The sequence below is a fragment of the Hakea prostrata genome, chromosome 2 (assembly GCF_041222555.1).
Source record: "Hakea prostrata isolate BN-2017 chromosome 2, UWA_Hpros_2, whole genome shotgun sequence".
Classification (NCBI taxonomy): Eukaryota; Viridiplantae; Streptophyta; class Magnoliopsida; order Proteales; family Proteaceae; genus Hakea; species Hakea prostrata.
In genome coordinates this window covers 13,407,298-13,428,547 of record NC_142601.1, presented here as the reverse complement: position 1 = coordinate 13,428,547, position 21,250 = coordinate 13,407,298, and the positions used below count along the sequence as shown (strand labels likewise).

At 37.1% G+C, this 21,250-nt stretch overlaps 1 protein-coding gene across 3 annotated transcripts in view; it reads left to right on the top strand.

Moving 5' to 3' along the window:
* LOC149023845 (OVARIAN TUMOR DOMAIN-containing deubiquitinating enzyme 12-like) overlaps positions 1–20,705 on the top strand; it is a 40,552-nt gene extending 19,847 nt beyond the window's left edge. For all 3 annotated transcript variants that reach the window (XM_089144321.1, XM_089144319.1, XM_089144320.1), the window contains exons 5-11: positions 2,636–2,690; positions 3,774–3,848; positions 3,999–4,072; positions 4,172–4,220; positions 14,530–14,614; positions 20,119–20,175; positions 20,273–20,705. In XM_089144321.1, the coding sequence (XP_089000447.1) occupies positions 2,636–2,690; positions 3,774–3,848; positions 3,999–4,072; positions 4,172–4,220; positions 14,530–14,614; positions 20,119–20,175; positions 20,273–20,334 (457 nt within the window). In that variant the 3' untranslated portion in view covers positions 20,335–20,705. The remainder of the gene's footprint in view (positions 1–2,635; positions 2,691–3,773; positions 3,849–3,998; positions 4,073–4,171; positions 4,221–14,529; positions 14,615–20,118; positions 20,176–20,272) is intronic.
* The last annotated feature ends 545 nt before the right edge of the window (positions 20,706–21,250 follow it).

Sequence of the window (21,250 nt, the reverse complement as noted above, 5' to 3'; positions counted from 1 at the left end):
ATCATTTACTAATAAACTATGTAAAGCGAATAGCATCTAAAACGTATTCATAATCAAGATAAGTTATAAATTCAAGAATAGAATCAATCACTAAGAAGTCATGTAAAACTATAAATCTGATCGTAGAAAAAGAAAACAATAACATGTTGAAAGTATGAAGATTGTACTTATTGTGGAAAAATCATAAAAAGAATAACCACCCTTAGATAGAGGGCCTTCAACACTCTATATTATCTTCTTCTTTTCTCTGCACCCTTGTCTTTCTTCTCTATTCTTGCTTAACCAATATAGGTTTTTAATTCTCTTGTTTAATATAGTCACCATTAACGTTCTCACCATCTTTCTTCTCTCCCCTTAATATTCCCTCAATATTCTCTCCTCCTAAATCCTCTTAAACTCCACGTTTTCTTTCCATCCATTTCTCTCTCCTCTCAATATTCCCTCCTCCTAACTCCATGTTCCATCAACCATCTCCTCCTAAATTCCCATGTTTTCCTTATATTCCCATACTTAGTTTCTCTCAATTTTGATTCCCTCAATATTGGATTCCCCTTTTATTTGATTACATATTTTCTCTCACATGCAATATTGAGTTGTCTTTTGTTCCCTATTTATGCAATATTTTCTTTATCATTTATTCATTCTTTTATTTATGCAATGTTTTTGACTTCCACACATGAAATCCCCCAGATTCCAAATTAGATCAGAGTGGGGTTAAAACAATACCAAAATGTGTAATATAATTTATGCAGCTACGAGGCATTGAACCCTGGACCTCTTTCTTTATTCAAGGTGATTGTTAACCGTTTAGTTAATCCTTAACTTATGATTGAATTTAGCAAATAAATTCTAGTAAGTATGTTAATCCCATACTAGTTCGGCCTTTAACGGTAATTATTTGAATATCAACACAAAATGCCAAGACTACCCCTATGCTTTAGTTGCGGGTGTTACAATTCGGCGACCAGACAATGTTTAGGTTCAGTCAAGTTTGAAATGGCTTTGTGTTTATACCTAAGTGTGGGAATTAGAAAAAGTTTATACTATAAGTAGCTTTATAGACCAGTTGTCAAATTAATTGTGGTTTCAAGATCTATAATAGTGACAGATTATTAAAAGTTAAAACATCGTAAGTAAGTGAGACATGAGGCTTTTTCTTCTTACACTCAATGCATGACATCATAACCTACCCACTCACCTTAAGGTTGGTAGTTTCCTTGAATAAGGAACCTTTTACTTCTTCTATGGGTTTAGTCATATTATATTTCATTAAATTCATGTCATTGTTTTATATTTAAGACTTTAAGTGACATGTTGAGGCATGTAAAAATTTTATGGAGATAATTAGTCTTTATTTTTTAAGGAAAGAAACCATTAGAAGAATATGTGCTATAAAATCTTCAGAATTTAGATGTCCTTGGATACTTTATGAGAGGAATTGGTGAGCTGGCTATATATATATATATATATTCTTTTTTTTTTTTTGGGGGGGGGGGGGGGGGGGGAAATAAAAACTAAATTAAATAGCTAGGAAATAAAGTAAAAGAGACCAACCTTCAAGGGGCAGACTGGAAAACTGAGTCAAGACCCCAAGTAACAACAATAAGCCTATTCGTTAGGCTATTGTCAATAGGGGGTGGAGGAGAGACAAAAGCCTGGAGGAAACATCAAAGTAGATGGCTTTCCAAATCATGTCCATGGAGTGAGATTTGGAAGTCCACCTCCTATTCTCCTGAGGTTACACTCCCACCACAGGTGGTGGATGGTGGCACTAAGGACTAGTTAGATGGGTCATTTTATAGGTGTTATTGTTTAGGCATGTAAAATTTTTAGGGAGGTAATAGATCTCGATCTTTGAAGGAAAGAAATCATCAAGAGTCAGGAGAATCTATGCAATAAGATCTCAGATATCGTTGGGTCAGTGGGTGCATCTTTATGAGAGGAATAAGTGAGCATCTTGAATTCCAATGATTTCTTGTAGGGTTTCTTCGACTTGCAAAATTTGAAGGGTTGATTAAGAAGATCCTGTTGCAGTTTGTGCTTCAATTCTCTTAATGATTCCCAGAATTTTAGAAATTGACTCCAAAATAGGCTCCTTTGTTTAAAAGAAGAGACCTAACCCAATCCTTATCCTATTGGGGTAACCTAAACTGATTAGGGAACTGAGATTATGACGGAAATGGATTTTGAACAAGACTCTACTAAACTAATGAAAATATGCCTTGTTTTACTGCTTTCTTTACATATTTAGGCCTATTAAATTGGCCAATTACAAAGTAAGCCAAGGAATCAAAAGACCAGATACATAGATGACTCAATCCTATTATTCAAGGAAAGAAGCCCAATTTGGTGATGATTTTGCGTCAAGTACAAAATGACGCCGATATGCATCAACTGATACAATAATTATCAATTATTTACCCTATATCCATGTTTAAGTTACTCAAATAAAGGGTTTTTTGATGACAGTCTAAGACTTTGCATGCCCAACCTTTTTGTCCTTTTTTTAAGATGGGGATGCCCCATGGCCCCCATCTCTCTATCTCTGTCTTTGTCTGTCTGTCTGTTTCTCTCTCAATATTGTGTAGCTCTAGGTATGATTTATTTGATTAATTAGATATTCTCTCTTTCATAGGTTGCTGTTATATGATCTGGTTGAGCTCAAGGTTCAGGGAGATGGTAACTGTCAGGTAACTTTGCCTTTCACCCCTAGATTTAGTAGTATTGTTATCAGAGTCTAGGTTTATCGGTGGCATGCCTCAGTTATGTTACTGGTAGACCTTTTATTGGGTTTTCCTATTGCAAATGCCTGTGCCTGCATTCCGTATGAGTGTCTCTTTAATTTTGGTCCTACTTGATAAGATCTTTGGGAAAAGCCAAGACACTGAAAACTTGCAATGGGTCTGTGCTACACCATCTATGCCTAGTACATTTCCTATGTGCTTATTTGTGTGTTTGTCTCAACTTTTTCTCTCTTTTTATGCTATGTCCTGTATGTTTAGTTCATTGCTTTAGTACTTGTTTGTGTGATTGTCTTTTTCTTTTTCTTTATGTACATTTTTTGAAGCCAGGTACATCTCTTATATTCTTTGTATTTGAAATTAATTGCTTAACCTTCAATCATATGAAATTCAGCTAAGGAGATCAAGAACCTTAAGCTTTTCATGGAATTTCGGAGCTGTAACCTGTTATAATGCTAGCTTTATGATTCACTCATGTCTTTTTCCTTCTTATCATGTGTATATCTTTATTTTTGTGAAACGAACAGTCTGTCGTCTTTGAATCATTGTGCGTGTCACTTAGTTGATGCTTTTAAAATTTAAAAACTATAAAATAAACTAAATAATTTCATCTTCCTATCTTGTTTGATTGATTTTGAAGTATTAATTTGGTTTACATTTCACCAGTGTGTTGTCCAAGCAGCAGCTTGGGTAGGAATAGCGTTTCTCCAATTGGAATAAAATCCTATGTTTGTGTGTATCTGTCTAAAAGGAAACTTACTCATGTTCGTTTCACCATTTAATTTTCATTGAGTTGGTTCTGATTGTTATCATTGCACTTGGTAACAAGTGTATCACTTTCAGTTTTGATTCTTCTGAATCTCGTCATCAAAATCATCCAATTTCATCTTGTGAGATAGTTCTAGCTTGGTCCATTTTAATTTTTTATTGTTGTTACTGCTTGATGTGGTTATGGAGTATTATTTCTTTTTCATTTTCTTTCATCCCTATATCAAATCAAATCTTTTCTCATTAGTTTCATATTTTTCTTAGTTTCGTGCCTTATCCGATCAGTTCTATCGAACCCCTGAGCACCACAAGTTTGTGAGACAGCAAATTGTTAATCAGGTTGGCTTGTTTATGCTGTTACTTTATTAAAGTATTCAATTACATTCTTACTGAATAAGGCTGCTATTATTATTGTTTTCACATTTTGGTTCAAAATTGGAATTATTCATCTTTTTTTCCTTTTGACTGCTGCTTTCTTTGCGTGATCAGCTAAAGTCTCACCCAGAGATCTATGAGGGATATGTTCCTATGGCTTATGGTGACTACTTGAAAAAGATGTCCAGGTGATACTCTTTTCCTTTTCACTCCGATCTGTTTCTAATTATGATGTCTATTCTTGAGACTTAATCATGTCTATGATTTTCTCATGTGGACAAAAGCAGAACCGGTGAATGGGGTGATCATGTCACATTACAAGCTGCTGCAGATTCAGTATGTTGTCTTTTTTATAATTTTTTTTATCTTTTGAATCTGGTGCTCCTCTGAGTCTGTTTATTTGTTGAGAGTTTAAATATTTCCATATGCACATTTATTTCTCCAGGATTTCTTTTTAGTTGCACCTTTTGGAAATAGCCTTGCGCTTCTAGATTTCGGTCTAGGAAACTAGGAAGTTCCTGGCTTTTGTTGTATGAGAACAGAATTTTTTGTTTTTATTTTTATGATATGATTTTCCCAAATAACTTTAGAATATCAGCAATATTAGTATAGCCTTCTAGTTTTGTCCTCATATCTATCTTCTCAACTTGCTCAAAATCTTGATGTAGGTTCTGTAGGGGTTATTGTTTTGTAGATTCAATTTTGAGAGTGGGACATGTATAGTGTTGGCATACAGAAACCAAATGACCTTGGGATCCTATGGATGACCTTTGACCTATTGCAGATGTTTTTTCTTGGCAAGTTCTGTGTGCTTGTTTTTCCTTTTTTTGTCATACTTTATTGGAGTGTATACCAAGGTTATATCTCAGTCTCAACGTGGGTTCCAGCCAGTCCTTCCAGATATGTCAGGTTTCAACCATACTCCTGGCCAAGTCGAACCCTTGACTTCAAGTCCCATGAGTTGTTCCCATGCCCTATTTTTTTTTTTTTTTGTGCTGCCAATGTTTTTTGACATTTAAATTAAATCCATGGATTAGTTTCAGATAAAGAACTCTCAAAATGGTTCTTGAGATTTTGACTGAAGATTGAGAATATATATTGTTCGTGAAACTATTTTTATATTTGTTAATTAATTTGTTTACTTTAGAATTGAGATATTATTCATACACTAGTAAATATCACCCTTCCCCCAAATTTGAATCCCCAAAAAAATGGTTAGAAAGTTGATGTAACCAGGCCCAGCAAACCTTGGACCAAAAACCAGGCCCAATTGGAGCACCAAGGAGCTGGTGGAACCCTCAGAAGGGCAATTTGGTATTTCCCCACCCTTTTGAACATCGAAAGGGTCCAGTAAGTTCCAGAATATTTTAGGATCCTATATCTAATTTTTATTTTTCAATTTGGATTAGTGGTTAGAATCCTTGTTTGAGTAGGAGTCCCAGTTGGAATCCAATTTTCAAGTAGGATTCCCTCCGGGAGTCGGTTATTTATTTTTGCAAGTTACTTTAAATTAGGAGATCTCTAGATGACTCCTTTCTAATTTGTTTTATTAAGTTGTTGGGTTGTAAAAGGAGTCCCAATCTAAAGTGGATTCCCTAGTTTGAGTCCAATTAAGTTTCCTTGATTGAGTCTTAGTCTATTTCCCTCAAGTGTAGGGCTATGGAAAGCCTCCACCTCTTTGTAATCAGAACAGTTGAATTTCAGAGATTTGGAGTCGTGCGAAGCTGGGTTTGAGGGATTAAGAGTGAATTCTGTGATTTTCGCATTAATCTTGGTCTTCTTCTAGCCTGTGGTAACCCTAGGAACATCTTCAACTCAACTTTCATCCAACAGCCCCTTCCTATTCGAGTGTGATCACAGCCCATTCCCCAAGGACCCCAACCCCGTTGCACTCTCCTGACCCCTGCCTAGGCTTCCCTCCGTATCCCTACACTTTGCATCACCCTCCCCATTTACCAAACCCTAGTTCTAGATACCGCCAGCGCCTATTCCCATCGCAGCCCCTCCTCCCCTCCCCTAGAACCCCACGGTTCTGTTCCCTCCCTTCCCCAACCCCTTTCCCTTCATCCCCACTCTCCCCAGCCCCCTTTTCTCTCTCTCTCTCTTCTCCTCCTTTTCTCTTTGCAGCGGATTCTGGAAATTCCAGAATTCTGCAAATTCCCGTAAGACCTTAAATCCTAGAAGCCTAATCAACCCCAAATCCCTACCCCTTATACTTTCAGCCTTAGGATTAACATCCCCACCCCTTACCCTACCTTCAATCCCTACCTTAACCCTACAAATCCTAGGAATCTTAAAACCCTAGAAAATCATGAAACCCTAGCCAATAAAATTCTTCAATAACAGATTGTTAAGAACATAATATTTTCTCTTAATTTTAGACCTAAATCTTACCCTAAACATAACCCTAAACCTCCCCTTTCAGTACCCAAGGTTGGAACGCAACCTAATTCTAGCCGCAGGACTTTCAGAGTGTTTCTGGAGTGTTGTAAGTATAGTTATACTGCTGCTTATTAATATTCTGATTTGGACAGCAAGGATCCCAACTCTAAGTAACCTACTGAGAGGACATTTGAATGATTAGCTTCTGTAACCTAATTCCAGACCTTGACAGTAGGGTTGTAGCCTAAAACCCCTGCTGTCCTTTTGATTTTTCACCCAAAAAGGAAAATATTCAACCTTAGAGTGCCTGGTGCATTCTTAGAAAATATCCTACTGCTGGCCCTCTAAACCATGGTTATATCAAGGATCAAATCCCAAAAGGATAAAATCTCAACCCCAATTCAAGAACTGATTCTTTAAGGATCTTGGGATAAAGATTAACACACAAAACCTGGATTTTCGCTACAGTTGAAAATTTTATTTTCTAATGCCTGGGGTTATTTTCAATTCTAAAAACTTAAAAACTTTAGTATCATAAAACATTGCTAGGGAAAGAAAAAAAGCCATTTGTTTGATACCTTCAAAAAATATTTCCTTGAGGTGAACCCATAGAAAAAAATTTGAGGGAAACTCAAGTTTCGACCAAGTGAAAATGGGAAATTGGGAAATTTTGAGGAAACTTAGGACTTTTGTGTGCAAGTTTTGACATCAAGTTTCAATAGGTTTTAGGGAGTATTTTAGGGTGAGACTCTGCATTTAAGCTAATTAGAGTATAAAGAACACATTGGCTGCATTTTGGTAAAAAAATCAATATAGATATGCCATTCAATGTACATAACATCAATGTAGAGTTGTCTGAGAAGTACACTATAAACTTAACTACTTAAGTACATAACATTCAATATATAATCTCTAACTTCAAAACATCAATTACAAAGTAACTGACAATTAAAAGAAAGTACAATTCAGTGCCAAAAGGAGTGCCTCGGTGGATTCATCCTGTGAACTAAGTAGTATAATGCTTGTAACATCCTCTCCTCTAACCAACGAATATAGACATTCCATGACATTTTATGTCTATGGTTATCAAGATAATCGACAATTGCAACTTTATAAGTCTGGTCATCAACATGCGTAAGATAACCAGTTTGAGGGAATACACAATTTGGATAGGGAAGTCCTAATGGAGGGGGTATTTGGGGAAACATGAAAGAAATTAAAAAAAATAAAAAATTGGGAAAGCTATGAAACTTGCAGGAAATATCTCAGGTTTCCACGAAATTTCCCAAGTTTCCACAAAATTTGGGATTTTTTTTTCTTCTTCTCATGAACGAACTGGTCTAGCTGGGTTGAACTAGGTTTCAACAAGTTTCGCCATTTTTTATTGAAACTTGGGATTTTTTTTTGGTCCACTAGTTTTTTGTTTTGAGGTTCCCAAAATGAGAAATTTCGACCAAAATTTCGCAAGTTTCAACCAAATTTTGTTCTATGGGTGAACCCTTTTGGAGGCAAAGCCTAGGTTTACAAATTACAATTATGTTCATTACAAACAAAAACACTTAAAACCGAAGTCCTTTGTCATATACTATCAAAACAACCCCAAAACAGGAGATGAAACCACATCTGATGGAGGTGATCATGTTCTCGTATTAATAAGATGAAGAAGAATGGCAGAAAGACAGATGATATGACAAATGCATCTCAACTGGAACAGGTTGAAGTCTCATCAGCCCTCCCTTAGCATCTCAACGAGTAGCTCACCATCTCACAAATGCTATTCAGCCATATTCCAAATCACACATGACAGAACAAAAGAGCAGAGCAAGCTTTAAAAAATAATGGACACCTTGTGGAGGCTCAAGACTCATTTTTATATTCCAAAAATAAATTTTTTTATATGTCCATTACTGGATTGACATGTGGTGGCACCTAGTAATTTATACTTTTGGGGAACACATTTTTTTATGCATTACACTTTCTTTATGGGGCTAGATATAATTTTCAAAATTCTTTTGAAGTCTTAAATATGTTATTGGGGGTGGTGATGCTCTGATTCATCACCAAATTACGCTTTTTTCATTAGAAATAGTTCAGGATTGGTAGATCATATATGTATTTGACCTTTGATTCTATGGGTTTACTTTGTAATTGGCCAATTTGATGCGCCTAAAATATGGGTAGAAAGTAAGAAAACAGGATCTGTTTTGTTAGTTTAGTTATGGTATTTAAGTATATTTCCTTCACTATTTTTTTTTGGGGAATCACTTTCCTTCATTATTTCACTTTCCTAGTTAGATAAGGTTACCTAATAGGTTAAGGATTGGGTTAAGTATTTCCATTTAAGTATACGAGTCTATTTTGGATTCAATTTCTAATTTTGAGTAGGTGTTTGAGTTGGAAAATATGTTAGCCAACGGGACTACAAATATAGATGTAGTTGCTCAGTTGAGCCATTAATTGATGAATTTGAAACTTGAGTTGCCAATGGTGAGGTACCGTGGAATAGCATTCACCCGCCCTCTTTTATTTCCCAACCAAACACCCCCCCCCAAAAAAAAATTTTTTTTTTTATTTGATTTCTTCTTTTCTATTCTTATCTTTTTTTTCCTAAGAACTTCTTTCATTCAAGTTGCTGCTTAAGATGATTTTCAACAATAACAAGTTGAATTATCCCTAACTCCTCTTCTTATAATATTCTGATTCCTAAAACTTCTGTCTTTTTTTTTTCCTTTCTATTTTTGTGTCCCAGAAACCCAAATTTGAAGCTTAGATAGATCTACACCGATCTTAACCATCCCAAACTTTAAGGTTCATCCTCATAGAAAATCACTTAAGTTTCCTCCATGTTTCATTCCCCATCGAATTGCTATAACCTATATTCTTGTGTACCCCAAGAACTAGCCCATATCCTAAAACTGCAACTTTTTGGAATTGAGATCATGGAATACTGGCCCCTGGTTAGGGCTACATCAGTAATGATGATGCTGATCTAGAGCTCGTTCAGGGGTAGTTCTAGTATGATAAGTTATGAGAAAGTCGATTGAGGTAGTCCGACTACGTTCAATGGAAGCCTTTAAATGCCACTGTATAGAGGAGTGATTTAATCTGGATTGGAGGAACTAAAAAAGCTAGTGGCAGACCTATAATTACTTCAGAAGAAGTGGTGATAAAAGATATGTATGGCTTAGGCTTTGTATTCAGTATGGCCTGAAAGAGTTAATTGGAAGGCAAGGATCCATATAGCTGGTTCCTTTTAATTAGGATGAGGCTGCTTGTTGTTGTTGGTTTAGATCAATTTAACCAGCTTTCTGTGGTTTAGTTCAAGTTAGTAGGACTTTATTTCGAGTCTGTTCTAGTTCCTGGCTGGTCTCAGTTACCTAATAGGTTAAAGATTATATTAGGCCTTTCGTTTTTGGAGTAGGAGTCTAATTTTGAGTCTTTTTTACATGTCAGTTCTAATATGTTGTATCATAGAAGACAAGTTTGATTATTCAAATTGCTAATTGAAATTGAAGGTTGGCTGCTGCCTTTCTTCTCTCTTTGACAGTGTATTCTGGTGTTTCAAGTCCAGATTACTGTTCTGCTGTCGTTTAAAGGCCAGCTACCTGATTGTGCTTGGTGTTTGATAAGAACCTGCAAATTGAACACAACAACTAACGTTATTTAATTACTGGAATAATGAAGAACAAATAAAAGACAAACTGGTTTTGATGGTGCCAAACACCACCACAGCACACTGCTGCCCAAACACTCACATAAACATTGCCCTTTCTTCACCCCTACACCCTTATTTATAACCCACCAACCCGTACTAACTCTTTTCTCTTTCCTCCGCATGGCATGATCCCAGGTCCCTATCGTACTGGCTCCTCAAAATTCACCTTGTCCTAAGGTGAAGATAAAATAGACGTTTGGTCTTTAGATGTTTGCCACACAACCATGCCACTTCAGAATCTTCAAGAATGAACCTCTTTGGAATTTTCCCCTCCCTGTATATCTTCATGTCAATATAAAATGGGAGTTCAGTCCCAAAGTGTGAAGCATTGTGGCCTTGAATCCCAGTGTTCTTGAATTGTTTCTCATTTTCTCTTCCTCCTGGAGTTGTACATCACAGACGTTTGGCTTTTGGGAACAGCTGGTAATGGAACAAAATTGGGGCCTTCTGTTTTCACTTGAGGTCCAGGAACCTCCTGGTTTCTTTGGTCAGTACCTTGCAGAAGCAGAAAAATAGAGGGAACAATTTTCCAGTAAATGTCAGGATCAAAGGCAACAAACATGCAAATATACTGAATTTGAGCCTCAGCTGTCACTCGATTTCCCATTTCAGAAAGACCAAAACCGAATCCAACAATCTCCTGTTGCCAAAAGTGATTGTCGAAGACCCTATTATCACCGCATTAATTAGTGAGGCCTGTAGTACAGCAAAACCTCCCACCAATTCTCACTTCTTTGCCATGTTGATGATTGAAATCCTTTCCATTTGTCGCCACAGCAGTTTGCACAAACTGGTGATTTGAAGTTGCTTCTTTTACCCTTATAGCCAAACCAAGAGCAAATCCGACAATCACCAGTTTACATGGAGGGGTGTAAGCGTCCCTGTGCTTGCTAAAAGATAACTGCTGGAAGATCAACTCGAAGGGCCACGCCGGTATTGAAACCAATCCCGGTTCAAACAGCACCAGCTTGTAGTCTGATCTAACCTCATTTGCAAGCCTGCATGCACGGGTGATCGTCCTCCTCGTCATCAGAACCTGCAAGCGATCATCGGAACAGTGTCTGTTGTGGATTTGCTCTGGCAGAGCTTCCCTTCCAGCTGTTGCCGCTGCAACTAGTGCTTTTGTGGGAGTGGAGATGAAGATAGAAGCAAGAGGAACGGTGATGTTCCATAAGTGCTCCTAGTCATATTGCTTTAGAAGTGGGTTGGGCCTTCCAATCTTGTTTTGAGCCCAGTTGTGAGTTCCTGCTGAATGGGCCATTTCCGAGGTCCTGAAGGCCCACCATAATTCTGTTTTAATGTCTAGGTCCAGCTGCATCAGTCAGTCCAAGCCCAAGGGTTCAATTAACCCAAACCTGATTTGGTTCTTCCCTTCGTGTCCCACCCATGAACGCATGTTGGATGGTTCTTCCCCAACATGCTTCCTTCTCCTGCACAGAACTCTAATTGTCTCCCATATATTGCCGGCGAACAAGACACATGCTTCTCCACTCGTTCGTGGGCAGATTGTTGCAAGATTTCTCATGAAAATTGCCCCCACATTGCCTCATGGCCCCCCTCCTGCTGTTGTTGCTACCTGAGAGGTCCTGCCATTGTTGTTTACGCCTCCATCCACGGTGGTTTTGCCAAGCTCTCTTCGTCCAGCCTCTTTCCCCTCTGATGTGAAGATGCATCTTCTCTTGAACAGGAGCAAGCAGCCTTTCGACCAACTAGTTCGTTGCTCCTAGATCTCCATTCGCCCAACGTGACTTCCCCAGTGTCAGTTGTTGTACCTGTAGAGTTGGTACAGTAATATTACTTTAGAGAACCCCTGGCACGACCTCCACAATAGCACTCAACTTTTCTCTTTGAAACTCCCCACTGAAAACTCATTTTTCTCCTTCCCACGGGATGCATTGCTGGTTACAGAATCTGAGATGGGGGTGTTTTTAGGTAAACCATCTCTCTCGCACTTTGCTTCAGCAACTCGTTTAATGCGATGGGTTAGTATATCCCCGAAATCATGTTTTAGAGCTTCCTGAAAACTTGTGCAATCAAATGCTGGCCAACTTCTCTAGTAAACCCAATCTAAGGCTTCTCCTTCAAGGTGTTGGAGAGCCACTCCCAATTGGTATTCATATCCAATTTCTTGGTCCTGGTCCATACAAAAGAGTATAACCTCCCTGAGCCATGCATTCACATTTCCTTCACCGGATAACGTGGACAATCTGGTTTCCATTTCTTCTTGTGGATCAGAACACGCTCTGATACCTGTTGATAAGAACTCGCAAATCGAACACAAAAAATAATGTTATTTAATTACTAGAATAATGAAGAACAATCACAAAAGAAAGATAAACTGGTTTTGATGGTTCCAGCCCCCCCCCCCCCCCAGCACACTGCTGCTGCTTAGCCAATAGGCTGCCCAAACACTCACATAAATGTTGCCTACCGTTTCTTCACCCCTTCACCCTTATATTTAACCCATCAACTCACACTAACTCTTTTCTCTCTCTCCTCCACGTGGCATGATCCCAAGGCCCTATCAGTGTTTAAAGTTCATGTACTGATTTCTTGGTGTATAAAGTCAAAAGTATTAGCTTGTTGGTGCTTCAAGTATCTGCTATCTGCTTTGTGTTTAAAGTCCAGGGGAGCTTTGATTGATATTTGTTGTTTGATGTCAAAGCTCCTGTTTGTACTGTGGAATCAGTCTGCATTTGAAGTTATTTCCTATTTAAAACAGTTGCCATTAAAGGACTAAAACTACAGTAAGATTAATTTGAATTTTGTACTCTCTCCCCCAATCTTCTAGAAGAACGTACATAAGTTGTTCTGCCAATCCGACCATTGGATCTTCATCCTGTATGGACTATATCATCCTCATGCCGCCCTAACAAAACTATTTGAATCTGGTTGCAATCTGACCAGCTGATTTTCTGAAATTTTCTTGGTTCTGATTGATTTCTTGGAAGAACTGGCCCCTAATTGATCCTATTCAATCTAGGGCTATGTCAAATAATGGTGGGGATTGAAGTTGCCTTGGGAGGTTTTTTTATTATTAAATATTTGTGAATTACTGCTTTTCCATTAAATTAACCATATGCTCAATAAAAGCAACTCCTCCACCTTATTTCTGGGATAGAAACTTTAAATTGGAGCTGCTGCTTTTTTCTTTTCTGAAACTTTGTTGTCTGTTCATTCTCAAGAACAAGAAAGGAACTAGCATTAAAGACAGACTTCTATTCTTATTTTTTTTCCGAGGTACAAAAAACAGGGATATAAACAAATCATGCAGACCTTAAAAGTGCATTTATGATAGGAAACGGAAGTTTACTTGAAATTGGAAACTTATCTAGTTAGGAGTGGATGGCCCTTAATAACTAAAACTATATCTTAACTAGTTAGAGCGGGTCTCTGACATGATTAACCTCTGTCCAAGCTAGAATTGGAGGTCTGCTAATGCAAGACTCTATCATCCTATCCTTAGAAACTAAATAGTAGAGGTTACTTACTTACATAAAAGGAATAAGTCATGACAATTTTCTTATCAAAATTAAAAATCTCAAACCATCCTAATAAAGTAAGTCTCATCTACCTTCCTCCATAGTTGGTATCTGGTATTGATATTTTAGGCCCACACCTTACAAAAATGATTGGACCAAAGGCCCAACAATATGTATGCATATAACCATCCCTTACTTATTTCTATTAAAACAAGCTCAACTCTCTTTTCTCTATATCTTCCATTTATCATTCGATGGGAGGGGATTCCTATCACAAAATAAGCTTGAATTCTAGTCGATGTTGACTTCCAATACTAATAAGGAGAAATACTATATAATTCTAAAAACTGTAAATATAATTTCGGGTAAAAGGAAGAAAGAGCAAAAATTTTCAGCGACAGCTAACAAATCCTCAATATTAATCACATGAAAACCCAAACTTAAAGTTCAAAAAAATGGACTGGAATTTCTAGGTTTTGGCTTCCAACTGTTGTCATACCATTGTTTCCAGTCTAAGTCTACTACAACTCCAATATAATTTCAGGGTAAAGGAATTTTTAGCTGAGGAAACAAATATTTATTTCACCTGATCAACAATCAAAATACAAAACTTTAACAATATTTCCATGTCCTGCAATCTCTTAGGTAACATGAACACTGCAAAAGTATATATGCATTTTAATGGAAGTGTATACATAGTTGTTGTTGTTGTTGTTTTTGTTCTTGTTTTATATATAGTTAATGAAAGTGTTCTTAAACCATGACTAGACATCAGTCTTAAAATTGATGATTGAAGAAAGCAATTATATGTGTTGCTCCAGCAATAGCTTGTTGTTTGAAGAGTCGAGGTGTGAGAACTATAATTCCTCCAATAGTATCAGTGATTAGCTCTGCATTTATACATTGTTGGATGGAAGTCTTACCTGCTTTCTTAGAGTGTCATACTTGATTTCTTTTTTCTCTGTATTTATTTCTTTAGGGCACACATCTTGTTTTTTATTCTGAGTAGATTATGTACATTTCTCTTTAGTCTTAACTACTAATTTCTGTTGCGACTCTGTTGCAGTATGGCATTAAGTTATTTGTCATAACTTCCTTTAAGGACACCTGTTACATTGAGATTCTTCCTAATACTCAGAAGTCAAAAAGAGGTAAGGTTTCCAAGTTGTATTTTTCTGTATGCATCTTAGTTTTCCATTACAGAATGAATTTCCATTACAAAATGTATAAGAAATTTGATTGTATCATATTTTGGTTGCAATTTTCTAGAACCTGGTTTAGGGTGGACAATAGTGGGACCAAACGACATGGTACTGAAACCTCAGGTTTGGGCTGGACATTAGTGGGACCTGTTTCAGAATCTTCAGACTTGGGTTATTCTCAAAACTTATGTAATGCAGTGTGTGATGATTCGATCAGATAATCATTTGACTTTGATTGTGTGTCATGATAGTGTGAGTGGGTTAACCTACAGAAGGTGTTAGGAAGAGGAGAGTTGAAGAAGTAGAAGTGGAAAAAATTGGAGTCAAAAAAGAAATTTCTAACCAATTTATGTTACTCGTACCAAATTCTCTCACGACTGTGTATTTGACCACCCTGATCACCCTTGCACCCCTCTAGGTACCTGCGATAGAATGTTGAGATGGAACTCTCTGCATTCATTGAGGTGTGTTGCTTAGACCAAAGGGTATAAGGAATGAATGGATAACTAAGCAAGCCTGGATTAAGGATAGTAAGCTACTGCATGAATGCTGGTATCTTGAGAATTGAAATAACTTGTCCAAATTTCCTCCACAGCACAGTTCCTAGACCAAGTAACTCCCTTCATTATTTAGTCAGTTATAAGCTAATCTGGAGGTAATGCTGATATCTTCTCTTTAATTACTATTCAGAGCTCACATTGTGAATTGGAAGGATATTCAAACTTTGGATCCAAATTGGGATTTCTTTTGAAATTTGGTACATTTTAGTTGGCTATTTTGATGTTCAAATGGGCTATAATTTGGCTCGAAGATTCAGGAAAACCATACTTTTGCATTTGACTTATTCTATCCATCAAGTTCTTCAAATTGGCTTCGAACCCTAGGGTGGTACTGTATGTTTATGTTTCAATATCCCTTCCCTTATTTAACCTACTCTATGCATGATTTAATATTAGAAAACACAAATTATAATAGAAGTAATTGTGTTGATGTAGCCTCAATCAATTATGGGAATTTTCAAAACGGAATTTTAAAATATCAAGTAGGGGCTATCAAGGCTTGTATAAGTTATGGGAACCAAAAGTCTCCCCTTGGCTGAAACCCTAAGTTGGCCCCAAAACCCACACACAGTGGGATGCCTCCCTAGGCTGGCCGAACCATTGGGGGCAATTTTGTCCTTATTCCCCCTTAGACAAATTAATCCTCTAATTTCAGCATGTGTCTTTAGTTAATTAAATTTTAATTTCAGCAAAAAAATCTTTAGTTTTTTTAATTCCAGCATATGTCAATTGGAGTCTTTAGTTGAATAGGATTCAGCGTGTGTCAATTACAGTCTTTAGTTAATTAGGATTTTAGTTTCAGCATGTGTCAATTAGAATTCTTAATTAACGGCTGAGATTCATCTTGTAAGGAGATCCTAATCTAATAAGGACTGCCATCTAGATTATAAGACTTTATAAGTAGCCCCTCTACCTCATTCTAAAGCTGAATTCTGATTATTTGAATGAGGATTATGGAGTTGAGGACTGTGGTTCCTGTTTGAGGGGGGCCACAGCAGATTTTTTAGTCAAGCTTCTTCTTCAACGATCAGCAACTCTGTCTGGCACTATTTTTCTAGAAATTCCAGCAAGCTCTCAAAGGTTTTCCAGGTAAGTACAGCAATCCCAGCCCCTTCCCTCTTCTCCCCCTACCATCGCAAGACTCCCCCACCCCTTTGCCTTCACTCGCCGCCTCTCCAGCCCCTCCTCCACCCTCCCCTTTCTGCACAACATTCCCAGCCCCTCCCATGTCCCTGCGCAACCCTAATTCCCCTTCCCCTTTGCTGCCACACCCTGGCAGCAGCCTGCTCCAAGCCCCTTCCCCTACCCCATACAAAGGCCCTATGCTACGACACCCCCCCCCCCTCCAACCCTGTCTCTTCTTCCTTGCAGCAGAACAGAAAACAAAAAGGGGGGGGGGGAAGAAGAAGAAAAGAAAGGAAAGAAAGAGGCAAGAAAAAGAAGAGCAAGGAAGAGATAGAAAAGTTCTTGTTTTCTTTCAAGATCCAACCCATAAAGAAATTGTTAGCACCTCAAACTTAATCCCTTTCCTTTCCATCTAGTTTATTAAATCCATACCCTACCTGTAGCTTCTATAGTTGGATCTTCATCTAATAATATTATCCATCCCATAATGTTTTTAGACTTATTTCCTGGAAGATTCTAGGCAAACCTTAATTTTAGGGAATTCCTCAGGAAACCCTAACCCTAAAATCGAGTTTCACATCAATAAGGGTCTCTAGTGTCTAATGGGGCTGTAGCTTTGGGAGTGGGGTCTATAAAGGGTAATAAAGGACTGTTTGAAGTATGGGCTTCATGGAGTACTCCTAATTTTAGGAGGTAGTTAAGGGAAACTAGGACTCGAGAGTCAAAGATGTTAGAGTAGAATCTGGAGCTGTAATTTGGAGAAAATGGAGGGTGCCTAGGGTAGATGACTTCCTCAAAAGAAGAATCCAAATTGATGATTAAAAGCCAGCAAAATCCTTAATTGCACTTTTTCAAATAAAAAAAGGTGGAGAAAGGAGACCTGTATATTACTTACCACACCTTATGTTTGATAGCTAGGATATTGCCAACCTACTACTCTCTTGGATATGACTCACCGTGACAGCTGGATATTGCTTACCAGCCAAGCCTTCACGATGGAGAAAGAGAAACAAAAGCTCTTGCAATCAGCAGTTGTGTTAATCAGATTCTAGTTTATTTTATTCTTCCGCCCTTGGGGTATAAATAAAAGGGCTGGCAGCCATACAACTTAGAAATGTAATAGGAAAAGCTTCCTAAAAGGACTTACAATCAAACTAATTAAAACTGAGGAAATACCAAAACTCCATGCATTGAGTATTGAAAGATTCCCCAAAAAATCTGTAAAAGGAGTTTGAAACCTAACCTACTTCTAAACAAACTCCTAGAAGAACTCTAACTTAAAGGACTAACCAACTTTACCTAGAACACTTAGAAAAAAGACCCCACAATTTTAACTATTGAAGCCCATTAAGAGGCCCATTTTATACTTAACTTAGATGGTCTCATTACAATTTACAAGCCCATTAACAGGCCCATTTCTCTTTAAAACCACAGGATCAAGGATTTGTGATCTAGGTAACCCAATCCTAGGCTTATTCAAGGAAAATATGCCCTATTAGAGCTGGACCTCCATCACGTTTTATGAATGATAAAATATTACTTAGTGACATAGTTCAAAAATTCTATGAAATTTCAAATATTTTGAGTATATTAATGTGGCGTACACAAAATACCACTTTGAAATGAACCAGTACCATATTCTGATTGAAGTTTCAGAAATTTCAGTTGAAATCTCTTGAATTCAGATGTCTCAAAGTAATTCTGGTAATTAAGTGTGACTTCTGCTCAAAGGGTTTGTGGACGACATCTTCTCCTAGCCAACTCACCAGTCACCAACCGTATCTGCTGCCAGCAACATCATGTAACTTGTATCACAATTCACAATGTATCACTGGGTTTCTTCATAGTTTGGTGATCCATATCCTAGGATAAGTACTTATTAAACAATGTACGTCAATTCCACCCGATTCTTACAAAGTATTAAACAACCATATTAGGACTTTAGGAGAATATGATGTGATGATGTCTTTCATAACTACGTACTTGATTATTATGCATCCTTGATGATATGTAACACTGATTCATTTCATTACTAGTTTAAAAATTAAAACTTTAAACTGCTTATTGTTGATACCTTGTAGTACTTCAACAGTGTGTTGTGATTCTTAGAATAAAGAGTAATACTGTCTCTAGGATTGCCATTATATAATAATTCGAAACAGCCTCCCAGCAAAAGTTGCTGGGGTAAGGCTGCATAGGAGAACTGCCCCCTAGACTCTGCTCATATGGAATCCTTTGGCACGGAGGTCACCCTTTGTTTCTGGAAAGAATTTTCTTGCCTATGATGTATGGGACGAAGAGGAAATATTATCATGTCTCATGTAAGTGTAGTCCCAGACTGATAGATGATCAACTAGGAGCTACGCCTTCCTAAATCCTGATCAAAACCAATGTATTGGTTCAACAAAAAGTGGGGATGGGATCTTGGGTTTAGATTAAGGGTAAAGATATTTGAATGATGTAGTATTAGAAGATGGAACCAAATTGATTAATAAGAGGTTTGAAAATTATCAATTTAAAAGGTTTATGGGGAATTTTTCATATATCGGATGAAACCTAGACTTAAAACACAGGGATAGTTAGGGATCTAGGATCTATAGGGGTTAGAATGGGTTGAAACTTGGAGGAAATGTAGGTAATGATATAGGGTATGTTCCTCAAAGTTTTGTTGGATTTGGACGGCTAAATTGGAAGAGATGGAGTTTCTTGTTTTGGGGAACTTTAGGGTGTAAAAAATTCGGGAAGATAATTAGTTTCTTTAAATTGGCTGGTTAGAAAATGGTTTCAAACTAGGAGTCAGGTCACAAGGTTGGGATGGATGTGCATAAAGTTTGGGACAGATTTAATTGTTAGACTTGTGTAGATCTGGCTTGAAATTTGGGTGACTTGGGAAGTGATAGGAAAGGGGAATGTACATGGTGCCAGATGTGTAGATGGGGAAGTATTGTGAAGCTGTGGCAAGCTTTTCATGGAGTAGAATGTCTTCATGAAAACTGTAACAGCAAGGCTCTGCCTCAATCTCACCAAAAAACATAGGTTTATTCAATCCCTGCAATTACCTTTACAAAGATAGACATAAACAGCAATGCACTAGCACAACTGCACAAGTACACACAAAAACATTCTAGCTTTAGGGAAAATAATCTTGTTGATCAGCTGTAGTCTGTTCCATCAAGTTTTGTTTGCATATGAAGTCCTAGTGAAATTAGATTGCAAAAACTGACTTGAACGAGGATAACAACTAATCTATTCTTGTGCTGACTAATCAACCAAATCATGGGCTATATTTACATGAACTAAAAGCTGGAAAATATAATAGGCCTTGTTAAAAGACTAAAACCTAATTGGCCTTGCTGACCTTGACTTAAAGTTGGGCAGAATTACTACACTGCCACTGAAGTTACTAATACTGGAAAATAATAATAATGACTTGAAGTGCTGTTGCTAGGCAAGCCTAGGGGCTTCACCTGGGCTTCTATAGGCAGATCTGCAGGTCTGAGGGCTCTAATTAGGGGTTGAATCTGCATAAGTGATCGCCTACAAGAGCACAATATAATATATATATATATATATATATATATATATATATATATATAGAACTGGTTCATGTCTTGAAGCCAATTGTTTAGAGCCATACATGTTCTTGTTGAGTGTTCACAATTTGCTATAATGATTCAACCTGAAAGACCAATTTTCACCTCCCTACCCTTCCCATTTCTTCATTCTACAAGAACTGACAGTGAATTTTTTTTGGTGGGGGTTCTACAGTTATTTTCCTGAGCTTTTGGGCAGAGGTTCATTACAACTCCATTAATCCAGAAGGAGGTAAAGTCCATGGTTGTGTGTGGAGGCTATTTCAATGACAATATTGATTTGCTCAGTTCTTGGTTTTCAGCAGTGATTTCTTTGTTTTGGAACCCAGATATGCCTGCATTGGAAACTAGAAAAAAGAAAAGATGGTGGATCTTTGGAAACAATCATTAGAGGGGAATGGATGGATGTTAATCGTGAACGCTAGCGGTGGTTACATGTGGTTCCTCTTCGTCCTGATTTATGCTGCTTTTGTTTATATCTTTTTCACCTGTGGGATAGACTTCAGCTTTGAGTTGGTAGTTTACTAGCTGGGCTTCTGTTGGTGAATTTGGTGAAGCAGATCTCGTTTTATTTGGGAATGTCATGGACGTGATGAGGACTATATTGTCTCTTGCTTCTCTCGGCCACTGCAGCTCACGTTAGCTCTTTGGCCTTGTACATACCTCTTCTTTTTTGCAGGATTAGATTTTTTTTTTTATGTAAAACATTTGATATAACTCCCTACTCATTTAGTCTAAATTAATTTTTCCTTCTTGGCTGCCTTTTCTAAGCTTCTATAATTGTTCATATTCTTACAAAAGTTCGTGCGATTTTGTTTTTTTTCTTTTGGTGCAGTGCATGCTTATGATTTACTACCCTTTTTTTCAAGGAAAGTTAGAATAAAAAAATTTAAGTAAATTATATTTACACCCCCTTTATTTGTAAATAATTACATTAAAATCCTTAGAATTTATTTTATTATGTTCATATCCCTTATGTTTGGATTATATATCAATTGTATCTTATTATTATAATAATAGGATTAATTGATGAGTCAACATGTATTGTATTTCTAAAATTTTTCAATTACTCTTTTTCATTTCAAACGCTAAAAAAAAAGTCTCCTATCTTTTATGAAAAGAAAATTTCTACTATGCAGTTTCTTAAAAGAAATTCCAAAAAATAGTTGATTTTCCCTAAAAATTGTCTGATTTTTAAGTATTTATATTTTTATTTTAAAATTTATATTAAAATTCACTAAATGCAAATGTCTTTTTGTATTTAAGACTAATGGCGTCAGATTCATGGACCAAATTTGATTCACTGG